This window comes from Amblyomma maculatum, chromosome 7 (genome assembly GCF_055883805.1).
Source record: "Amblyomma maculatum isolate TAMU_Amacu chromosome 7, ASM5588380v1, whole genome shotgun sequence".
In the NCBI taxonomy this organism is placed as follows: domain Eukaryota; kingdom Metazoa; phylum Arthropoda; class Arachnida; order Ixodida; family Ixodidae; genus Amblyomma; species Amblyomma maculatum.
In genome coordinates, this window is record NC_139350.1 from 136,540,474 (window position 1) to 136,551,627 (window position 11,154).

General features: G+C 58.2%; 2 protein-coding genes across 2 annotated transcripts; one reads left to right on the forward strand and one right to left on the reverse strand.

Annotated features, from left to right (window-relative positions):
- Positions 1 to 3,848: 3,848 nt before the first annotated feature.
- Positions 3,849 to 4,364, reverse strand: LOC146184823 (dual specificity protein phosphatase 14-like). The gene has a single exon (XM_084608627.1). It carries the CDS (start codon positions 4,362 to 4,364, stop codon positions 3,849 to 3,851), a length of 516 nt encoding a protein of 171 aa, XP_084464753.1.
- A 598-nt stretch (positions 4,365 to 4,962) lies between these two features.
- LOC146184824 (uncharacterized) lies at positions 4,963 to 7,632 on the forward strand. The gene is made up of 6 exons (XM_084608628.1): positions 4,963 to 5,229; positions 5,494 to 5,712; positions 5,995 to 6,213; positions 6,496 to 6,714; positions 6,997 to 7,209; positions 7,492 to 7,632. Exons 1-6 carry the CDS (start codon positions 4,963 to 4,965, stop codon positions 7,630 to 7,632), a joined length of 1,278 nt encoding a protein of 425 aa, XP_084464754.1.
- The last annotated feature ends 3,522 nt before the right edge of the window (positions 7,633 to 11,154 follow it).

Here is an 11,154-nt window from a genome sequence, read left to right on the forward strand (position 1 = left end):
AATGATAAATTGTTCGATAGCTTACATTATTCAGCTATGTGTTTCATTATATATGGCTTACATTGGGTACCATTGTGCTGAATTATTGCAGGTCAAAATTAATTTTCATAGCTAGATAGTAGTGTTTATTATTCGACATTACAGTGCATCAAGTCATATTTCTGGAGAGCTTATGTTGAGTATATTTGCACTAGACTAATTGCAAGCTTTAATGAAGTGTCATTGGGTAAATGTGAATAAAAATGGAAGCTCAGGCCATGAAATCATCACGTATGAATGAGTAGCTTATCTCAATATTCACCGGAATTATTGCAGGTTCTATTTAAAAATAAATTTCGTCCTATGAAATAGGAAGTCATATATCATATCATTTAATAGCTTATGTTGAGAGGGCTAATTGTAGGTCTTAATTATGATTTGTTAGCTATATGGTAAATACATTGTGCTTGTACATCATCAAGTTATATATCATTAGATAACTTATGCCATGTATATTTGTACTGAAATATATGCTGTCTATTAACATGCAGTACAGGTAATTGGTTTAATGATAAGAATAAAAATTGAAAATCCTGCTGTATATATCAAATCATACATCTTTGGATAGCTTACATCGAATTCAAATGCACATTAATTGCCAGTCTTAAATAGGAATCAATTAGCAAAGTGATGCAATTAACAATTCAACTTTAGCCTCTCAAGTCACATACCATATAAAATTTCTCTAGAAGTACATAATCCAAAATCAAACAATAAACTGGGCAAAAACATGTACAAGTAAAATTTAGCATGTTCAACTTGATCAGATAAAGAAGCAACAAAGGTCACAAAGTACTACTTAAAGCTATGGATTCACCACAATAAGCTTGGAGACCTAATTACAGCCCCCTAATACTGTTTTTCCCATGTTCATTGCAATATACATATTTTAACCTTGCGAGATGGAATACATGTGCACGGCAAGAGCTCTCAAGTACCACACACACACACACACCAATAAAGATTGACCCACACATTTTAACATTTGAACTGATAGTTCTCAACTGCATGCATATAATGATATGTGCTGTTTTCGGGCAACCTTCCATGTGTGCAAGGCAAATGAAATTACGGTTATTTAAAGCTGCTTAACTCAGTAATTATGGCAGAGATTTTTTAGGTCGATCATTAGGAGATACAACAATCATCATTAATTATTCAGTGACCAATAAGACATATGTATATCCTTTTTCTGCTTTAAGTTGCACCCCTCCAGAAAGAGTGCATTGAAGTACTGATGGACCCTTTTAAGGGGCGTAAGCAAGCAGCATTGCACCCATAAAAGGTTGCATCTATATGTCAAAACACACTTATAGATGATGCGAGTTAGACACAGAAATGTACTTTATGGATATGCAATTCATAAGCAGTGCAGAACAGACCAGTTTGTTGTAGAACTCAATTTGTAGTACAACAGAGTTGCGCTCTGTTGTAGTGTGGTTTGTTGTACAACAGACCAGTCTGTAATACAACACAGCAGTCATTAGTACAACAGAGCAGTCTTGTGTTGTACAACAAAGAGCTCTGTTGTACAACATACTTTCCTGTAGTACAACTGGACCGTGTTGTGTTGTACAACAGAAGTTTGTGTCGCACAACACAAAATTATGTCGTACAACAGAAATTTCTGTTGTACAACAAAAAATTCCTGTAGTATTTTTCGACTGGGATATGCGCACGCGCGACGGTTCGGGCATGCCCGGGAAGGCAAAACTTTCCAGCAGGGGAGACTTTGCTGCAACCATGAGTAGCTTGGCCACATCGTGGCAGCACAGTCTGTAAGACATGTCAGTCACCAACATGGAACGACACCGCGTCGCGCACTGGCACAGGGCATAGGTGACCTCGGCCGTGTTGGCGGGGGCTTGCAGGGGTAACGAGAGCTGCAGCGAGGTGACGCGCAGACCCTTTGCAACGAGCGAGGCGCAACGGCACAGTGTCGCCGTAGTTAACGTCGCCGGCGTCTGGATGGGCACGGTCAATGTGAGAGTCACGTCCCTGGGCCTCACGAGTTGAAACTTGCACACCAAGCCTTCGGGCGAGATGACGAGCTCGCAAACGTCCCTGAGCGACGTGGGCTGCTGCTCGGACACTATGACGAGCGTGCCGTTCGTATCCGAAGCAAACTTGTGGCTTGGAATCATGAGCTGCGGCTTCTCGCGCGGCGGCTGTGGTTGCGGCATTGGTGCGGCGTGATTCGTTAACAGGGGCTTGATGTCGGAAGCCGGATGACTACTCAATAGCTGCCTGAGAAACTCTCGCGGCGGCTTCACGTCGTCTTCCTCCCGCCGCCGCGGCTGCGGCTGATGAGACGGGGCCGGGACGCTCAGCAGCAATGGGGGGAATCGCGCAGTCTGTGACCCGTTCCCCGGATCGAGCAGCGTCTTGCTCAACTCCCGCAGCCAGGCCACCGTGAACCCAAAGTATACCCAACTCGGATCGCCGGCCGCGGGGTCTCCGACGATTCGGCACACGTCACCCACGTGCAATTCCGAGAGGGCCGGGGCCACTTTCTTCCATTGCGCGGCCAGGTATCATAGCTCGGTCACGTGCCAGGTGTCGCCAACGTCGATGCGGTGCAGCCGGGGCATTTCCGAGAACAGGGGCTCGGGTAATCCGCGCTCGGGCAGTACGGCGCGGCGCAATTCTGTGCCGACGGAATGTATGGAGTCGAGCCAGCGCTGCTGCTTGTTTGTGGTCGTCGGCATAGCACAGCAGCGAGACGTGTTGGGCTGCAGCGACAGGTCGGTAGCGCAGCACGTAGCGGCCTATTCGGCAGCACAGGTTGAGCGCCGCCACGATTGTCCCGTGGTACGTAGTGGAGTTATTCAGGTCCCCCGTCATCGGAGCTTCGACAGCGAGCTCCATGAACGAGCAGCGCGCCTTTGCCTCGCCCGAGTCGACGAGCTTGACGAGCGGGGCCAGCGCTTCTTCGTTGCTGGGGAGCTTGACGGAGAGCGAGTCGTAGTGGCGGTTTGCCGACAGCACGGCGCGAACCACTTTCCAGTCGCAGTTGCTGATGATCGGGGGCCGGACCACGTTTGTCACGTCTTCTTTTAGTTCGGTCAGCATGTGCTGCAGCACGAGAAGCGTGGCGTTGCAGTGGTCGTGTCCCAGCTGCGCATCTCGGCCGCAGCAGGCAGAGCACACGACGAGCTGCGGGGTGACGGGCAGATCGTCGGGCGGCGGCGACACAGGGTGGTGCAGAATCTCCTCGGGCACAGCGTTAACGAGGCCCTCGACGAAGTCCGCCTCCACGTCCGGCTCGAACCCCTTGTGCAGTTCCGCAAAAGCGTCATACTTGGTCGGTGGTCGTCGCTGCTGAAATCGGCGTGGCACCCCAGACAGGATGGAGCGCACGCGATCCAAGGTCTTGGCTAGCCTGGCTGGATTGCGGCAGTGCTTGCTGGGCGACATCTCCTCCTCATCACTGTCATCGTCTAATACAAGTTTGCGCTTGATGCCCGACAACTGCCAGGCGCGTTCTTCGGAAACGGAAAATGGCGAAGAGGGCACGCTGTCCTCATACGCCGAGGACGACGACATGTTTGAGTCGTCGTCGGAGCTAGCCATAACTGTTAATGACGATAGCGCTAACGAACACTCTTCTTATCCGGTGCGCGCCCCCGTCCACGCCAAGACCCCGCCCCCTCTCCCAGAGCTGTGGTGCCCAGCCTACACCACCTCTCCTCTCTCCTATAGCAGTTAGAGCAGCTTGCTTGTAATACTCTTTATTGAAACACATCATCATGCAATCACGCAACCGTCCACTAGTGCACGCCCCGGCTCGCGGGCGAGGTCTTGTTTGGTCAGCCCACCGTAGCCGGTGCCGTCGCTGCTGTAAACACGGTGAAAGTCCTGGCTCGAAGCGAGGGCCTTGTGGCGCCGTACAGCTTGACTTCGTACAGGCCCAACTGCTCGATAAACGAGTCGTTGGGACGTGCAATCTCGCGCCGTTGCACGATGTACCGGAGCGCTTCCACGAGCAGCAATGCGTGATATTTCATGAGATACGCCGCGCACAGCGTTACCAAGCGCGAGATGCCCACTAGACAGTGCACGAGGACTCGTCCATCGCTCTCTGTCATGGCGTGGATGTAGTCAGCCACGTCGTCAAAATATGCGCCGATATGCTGAGACTCGTCGTCCTTGACACATATCCGCAGCACGTCCACTTCTGGGGGCATGTCAAGCACGACGCAGTCTTCAGTGGCGTTTACAACTCCTGTGATTCCCAGTTGCTTCAACATCCCGACGTTCACGGCTGCGAAGCAGGTCAGATAGAGCTTCCTTGGCAGAATGCAGTTGACCATATAGTCGGTCATTGCTGCTTGTGGTTGCAGAGTACTGCTCCTCTGTAATACTATACAGGGCGCCGATCAAAGAGGATGAGTCGGTGTTATGAACAACAGCAACAACAACAACCCGACCGTGGTAGGCGACCTCCCTGCAAAGAAAGCATGTCTGGCGCAATTGCGTCGGAATGCTCAAAGCGGACGACAGAGGAAGAAGAGGGCGGGGAGGCTGTGAACCAAAGACGAATTGAAAACCATTGGCATGCCAGCAGCTTGAAGGCGCTTCGCGCCGCAATTGTCCGCTCTGCGCGCCACGCAGTTTCCCTCCGCCTGTAGTTGACTACACAGCAGATACAGCAGATGCAGCAGCTAGTAAAGATGTGTTGCTTACTCTACCGTCTTTGTCGGGTCTGCACAAGTTTGCAGAAGTTCGGACTGCCGCAAAGCAGTTTGCACAAGTTTGGACTGCCGCAAAAGCAGAGCGATCCCCCGCCGAGGAGACCCAGGTCTACTACGTTTACACCGACTACGTTCCCTTCGAACGTGCATCGTTTCGGAATACAACACGAGCGCAAGCTCCCGTACACGGCAGCTTCGGGATCGCGCGAAATTGCAGGCCGAGTTCCAGATGTTGTTGCGCAGGGGTACTACAGACACGTTCTTCCACGTTAAAGCAGCAGCAGCAGCAGCAGCAGCAGCAGCAGCAGCAGCAGCAGCAGCAGCAGCAGCAGCAGCAGCAGCAGCAGCAGCAGCAGCAGCAGCAGCAGCAGCAGCAGCAGCAGCAGCAGCAGCAGCAGCAGCAGCAGCAGCAGCAGCAGCAGCAGCAGCAGCAGCAGCAGCAGCAGCAGCAGCAGCAGCAGCAGCAGCAGCAGCAGCAGCAGCAGCAGCAGCAGCAGCAGCAGCAGCAGCAGCAGCAGCAGCAGCAGCAGCAGCAGCAGCAGCAGCAGCAGCAGCAGCAGCAGCAGCAGCAGCAGCAGCAGCAGCAGCAGCAGCAGCAGCAGCAGCAGCAGCAGCAGCAGCAGCAGCAGCAGCAGCAGCAGCAGCAGCAGCAGCAGCAGCAGCAGCAGCAGCAGCAGCAGCAGCAGCAGCAGCAGCAGCAGCAGCAGCAGCAGCAGCAGCAGCAGCAGCAGCAGCAGCAGCAGCAGCAGCAGCAGCAGCAGCAGCAGCAGCAGCAGCAGCAGCAGCAGCAGCAGCAGCAGCAGCAGCAGCAGCAGCAGCAGCAGCAGCAGCAGCAGCAGCAGCAGCAGCAGCAGCAGCAGCAGCAGCAGCAGCAGCAGCAGCAGCAGCAGCAGCAGCAGCAGCAGCAGCAGCAGCAGCAGCAGCAGCAGCAGCAGCAGCAGCAGCAGCAGCAGCAGCAGCAGCAGCAGCAGCAGCAGCAGCAGCAGCAGCAGCAGCAGCAGCAGCAGCAGCAGCAGCAGCAGCAGCAGCAGCAGCAGCAGCAGCAGCAGCAGCAGCAGCAGCAGCAGCAGCAGCAGCAGCAGCAGCAGCAGCAGCAGCAGCAGCAGCAGCAGCAGCAGCAGCAGCAGCAGCAGCAGCAGCAGCAGCAGCAGCAGCAGCAGCAGCAGCAGCAGCAGCAGCAGCAGCAGCAGCAGCAGCAGCAGCAGCAGCAGCAGCAGCAGCAGCAGCAGCAGCAGCAGCAGCAGCAGCAGCAGCAGCAGCAGCAGCAGCAGCAGCAGCAGCAGCAGCAGCAGCAGCAGCAGCAGCAGCAGCAGCAGCAGCAGCAGCAGCAGCAGCAGCAGCAGCAGCAGCAGCAGCAGCAGCAGCAGCAGCAGCAGCAGCAGCAGCAGCAGCAGCAGCAGCAGCAGCAGCAGCAGCAGCAGCAGCAGCAGCAGCAGCAGCAGCAGCAGCAGCAGCAGCAGCAGCAGCAGCAGCAGCAGCAGCAGCAGCAGCAGCAGCAGCAGCAGCAGCAGCAGCAGCAGCAGCAGCAGCAGCAGCAGCAGCAGCAGCAGCAGCAGCAGCAGCAGCAGCAGCAGCAGCAGCAGCAGCAGCAGCAGCAGCAGCAGCAGCAGCAGCAGCAGCAGCAGCAGCAGCAGCAGCAGCAGCAGCAGCAGCAGCAGCAGCAGCAGCAGCAGCAGCAGCAGCAGCAGCAGCAGCAGCAGCAGCAGCAGCAGCAGCAGCAGCAGCAGCAGCAGCAGCAGCAGCAGCAGCAGCAGCAGCAGCAGCAGCAGCAGCAGCAGCAGCAGCAGCAGCAGCAGCAGCAGCAGCAGCAGCAGCAGCAGCAGCAGCAGCAGCAGCAGCAGCAGCAGCAGCAGCAGCAGCAGCAGCAGCAGCAGCAGCAGCAGCAGCAGCAGCAGCAGCAGCAGCAGCAGCAGCAGCAGCAGCAGCAGCAGCAGCAGCAGCAGCAGCAGCAGCAGCAGCAGCAGCAGCAGCAGCAGCAGCAGCAGCAGCAGCAGCAGCAGCAGCAGCAGCAGCAGCAGCAGCAGCAGCAGCAGCAGCAGCAGCAGCAGCAGCAGCAGCAGCAGCAGCAGCAGCAGCAGCAGCAGCAGCAGCAGCAGCAGCAGCAGCAGCAGCAGCAGCAGCAGCAGCAGCAGCAGCAGCAGCAGCAGCAGCAGCAGCAGCAGCAGCAGCAGCAGCAGCAGCAGCAGCAGCAGCAGCAGCAGCAGCAGCAGCAGCAGCAGCAGCAGCAGCAGCAGCAGCAGCAGCAGCAGCAGCAGCAGCAGCAGCAGCAGCAGCAGCAGCAGCAGCAGCAGCAGCAGCAGCAGCAGCAGCAGCAGCAGCAGCAGCAGCAGCAGCAGCAGCAGCAGCAGCAGCAGCAGCAGCAGCAGCAGCAGCAGCAGCAGCAGCAGCAGCAGCAGCAGCAGCAGCAGCAGCAGCAGCAGCAGCAGCAGCAGCAGCAGCAGCAGCAGCAGCAGCAGCAGCAGCAGCAGCAGCAGCAGCAGCAGCAGCAGCAGCAGCAGCAGCAGCAGCAGCAGCAGCAGCAGCAGCAGCAGCAGCAGCAGCAGCAGCAGCAGCAGCAGCAGCAGCAGCAGCAGCAGCAGCAGCAGCAGCAGCAGCAGCAGCAGCAGCAGCAGCAGCAGCAGCAGCAGCAGCAGCAGCAGCAGCAGCAGCAGCAGCAGCAGCAGCAGCAGCAGCAGCAGCAGCAGCAGCAGCAGCAGCAGCAGCAGCAGCAGCAGCAGCAGCAGCAGCAGCAGCAGCAGCAGCAGCAGCAGCAGCAGCAGCAGCAGCAGCAGCAGCAGCAGCAGCAGCAGCAGCAGCAGCAGCAGCAGCAGCAGCAGCAGCAGCAGCAGCAGCAGCAGCAGCAGCAGCAGCAGCAGCAGCAGCAGCTCGCCTTCTGCGTCGTCGACGGAGAATAGGGTAGGCCAGGAGCGGTTATCGGGGCCGAGCAGCGGCGATGACGACGATGCCCAATTGCCGCGGCTTCCCAAACCCAAACTCCTCGTTCGCCCCACCAGTAGACGCCGCTACAAGCCGTGCTCGCGAAGACGATGAAGAGGTGCTGTTGTCGCTGCGCATGCGGTCGTTGAAGCGCAAACGAGAGGCCGTGCCCCGTTGGCTCGAGGCCGTCGCAAGGGGAGAAGCCGTGCCCGAGCAACTGCCGCCCCGGCCGACCGAGCCGCGCAACCCCGAGTATCTCTCGATGGATCCCGCTGGAGTGGTGCAACAATTGGCTCCCCAGAGGAAAGGCGCTTTCGGCTTGTACGTGGGACGAATTGCCCAGCGCGTTCGCCAAGGCGGGAGACGACGGCGTCGACGTCGCAACTCTGTTAGGCGAGCGCGCTAAAGATTGGGGGCAGCGTGCAATGGAGATGCGCGAAAAGCGCAGGACGAGGCCGAGGAAACCCAGGCCGCCCAGATGGGAATTGGACAAGGCCTTGCTCGCCGAAGACGAGAACGACGAGGACGCGGCTCTGCGGAACAACAACAACGCTGCTCCAACTTCCCAGAGCAAACTGAAATACGCAGACAGGCGACAATACTTGCGCTGTCGTCGACAACTGTTTGCAGCCAAGCTTCGAGAACGGCGTAACCAACAACGCCGACGCGCACGACAGGGAGAAGTAGAACAGGATGGAAACGATGCCGCGACCACCAAGGGCACCTGCCATATTCGCATGTCTGCGAATGAGGACGACGAGCTGGGACCCGGCATCGACTATAATTCCGCGCTGCCACGCGCCCCGGACGATGTTGATCACCGCGACAGCGAGCACTTGCTGGCGTCATTGTTTTCGGTGTTCGAAGGCGGGAGCGACTTGCAGCGGGCCGTAGAAGCCGTCATGCACGAATTTCCAGCAGTGTTTGGCGGTAACAAGACACATTGGGGGCTGGTACTGGAAATGTCGAGGCACCTAATTCTGGTAGATGGGTTACGCGACAAGGGACAGACGTCGCCGGGCATCGTCTTCGATTCACTCATGGGCATCATGGCCAAGGCACTCAATTCGTGTCGCTCGGCCACGGGAGGCGAACGACGCATGCGGACCTTCTCAAACTGTGGCAATTGCAACCTAGACACGCGCCTGGCTGCCTATGACGAACTAACGCGCACCAGAGGAGTAGGCTACGGGTCTCAGCGGCGCTCTGACAATAATTGCCTGGGAGCCAACGTGTACGTCGAGGACGAGCCGGATCAGCTCGCGCACCGAGCCGCGAAAAAGTTGGTTGCGTGCGAGCTGCCCGGCCAAGGGGCGCCGCCGCGCCATTTTCAGCAAGTGTCTGGAAGGTACGCGTTGGTTGGGGCCGCGGCGTAATAAGACATTGTGACACAGCAGCAGCATGTGTGTGTATTCTTTATTTTCAGAGAACGATCTCCTGCAACGTAGTCAGAGTGGCCGCCACGACCGCTGCCAGGACGCGCTCGCCGGTGGCCACGGGTTCAGAGTCGCCGTTGCCGATGGCTTACGCCACAGCGCGCACAAAGCCGGGCACGTTGCTGAAGCAGGCGGCCTCTAGTGCCCTGGGGCCGTCCAGCGCCTCGCCGCGCAACACGAGTCCGGCGACGACGCTGGTGACGGGAGCCAGTCGCTGGGTCCACCGATCCAGCTTGGGCTGTTCGCCGGGCAATGTGATAATGTCCAACGGGTACTGGTTGCCCCGGGCCGTCTCGAGCACTCTCTCCGGCATGCCGGCGGCGATGGCGAGATGATGCATGGTGCTCCTCGCTGCCAGCGCGGCCAGGGGCTCTTGGAAATCCGGGGGCAGGGGGCCCGCGTACTCGAACCACCAGAGATGCGGGTTTGCGGCGGCTGCGCGCAGGGTGTCGGCGTCGATGTTGCAGCTCCCCTCGCCCAGCACTAGCGCCGAGCAGTGCGTGGCTAGCCCGGCTACCACGGCCTTAGCTTCGGCCGAGTCGGGCTCTTCGAGCGGCGCCAGCAACTGCAGATCGGCATGGCCGTCGCCGGCGCGCACCAGGTCGGTCAGGTAGCGCAGCATGGCCAGGGGCACCTTGCGCAGTGCGGGCGCCATGGGCGGAGGCGAGTTGGCATAGAGGAATACGTCGATGCCGCCGGGGTGTCGCAGGCGAAAAGACACGCACACGGCGATGCAGCCGCCGTCGTCCGCGAAGACGCGCAGGCCCACGATGCTGCACACGTAGTCCGGCACGGGCCAGTGGCGTTGCACGTCCCAATCTTGGAGTGACCCCGAAGCGAGGCGCAACTGCAGGCGGTTCACGACTCGCTCGACCCAGCGCCAGTCATGGTCCTTGCGCTTCGTGCCGCCGCCGCCGTTGTTGCTGCTGCGAGGAGGTTTGTACTGCGCGTGCAGCTCCTGGACGCCGCAATCCCGCGCCAACATTCCGACGCGGTCGCACAGTTCGGCCATGTCGCGCGCGGTGCCGCACAGTCGCAGCATCCGAATCGTCAGCAGGGGTCCGTCGTCGACGACGACACCTCCGCGAAACTCTATCCCCTGATTATGGTCATCGTCCACGACGGCGCAAATCGTCGCCGGCGGACCGGCGCAGCCAGCTTCGGAGGCGACGGAAAGGGGCGGGTCGTTTTCGGGCGATACCACCGTTAGGGCGTACATTTGCCTGCACATGCGGAGCATGGGGCGCAGGGCGGTCGCAGCCTTCTGCACGACCCTGGCAAACAAAGAGGCGCTCGGACATATCAGCGTCACTTCGAGGTGTTTGCACGAGCCGCACCAATCGAGCTGGCTCTTTCGGAGACGGTAAACATTAGGCGCAACGTTCCCAGGCGTAGGCGCAGCGTGGTCACCTAGGCGTGTCGCGCGGGTTCGAATATCGAGCACAGAACGCGTCAGCCAAGCGAGGTGTCGGCGCGCAGGTCGGCCGCGTACCTGTTTACGCAGTCATGCTCGGCGACCAGCTCGGGTGTGTCGGTCGGCCGGCAGCCCCCTGCCGACGCTCTTGATGGACATTGCATAGATGCCGCCGCGCCTGCTCACGAGCACGGCCGAGTTGAGCAGCAGCACGTTGGCCGCGGTGGCGTCGACGAGCCGCAGCAGCCAGCAGCGTTCGCCCGTGCGATGCGCGCAACGTTGCTGCGTGGCGGCGACGACGGCCATCTCGGGCGGACACATTGACAGAGAATGACAGCAAATCATCTTTATTGTTGGTCGTCACTGGTTCTGCTTCGCTTGCGCTCGTGGTGGCGTTTGATGTCGTCATCATCGGCAATTTCCCTGTTGGCGGCGGCCTCGCGGACCTGCGAGGGCCGCAGCCAGCGGCTGTTGCTTCCGAGTTCGTTGACAAGGTGCTCGTACATCCCAGTCGAAAAAGACAACAAAATGTCTGTTGTACTACAGAAATGTTTGATGTTACTACAGATATTTCTGTCGCGACAACAGAACTTTTGTTGTTACGTCAGAACGTTGTGTCGTTACGATAAAACATTGTGTTGTAACAACAGAACGT

What these genes read in the sequence shown, in the direction of transcription:
- LOC146184823 (XM_084608627.1), bottom strand. Translation starts at nt 4,364, where the DNA reads ATGACCGACTATATGGTCAACTGCATTCTGCCAAGGAAGCTCTATCTG.
- LOC146184824 (XM_084608628.1), top strand. Translation starts at nt 4,963, where the DNA reads ATGTTGTTGCGCAGGGGTACTACAGACACGTTCTTCCACGTTAAAGCA. An exon ending in CAGCAGCAGCAGCAGCAGCA is followed by an intron (nt 5,230 to 5,493) that starts GCAGCAGCAGCA and finishes GCAGCAGCAGCA; the next exon opens with GCAGCAGCAGCAGCAGCAGC. An exon ending in CAGCAGCAGCAGCAGCAGCA is followed by an intron (nt 6,715 to 6,996) that starts GCAGCAGCAGCA and finishes GCAGCAGCAGCA; the next exon opens with GCAGCAGCAGCAGCAGCAGC.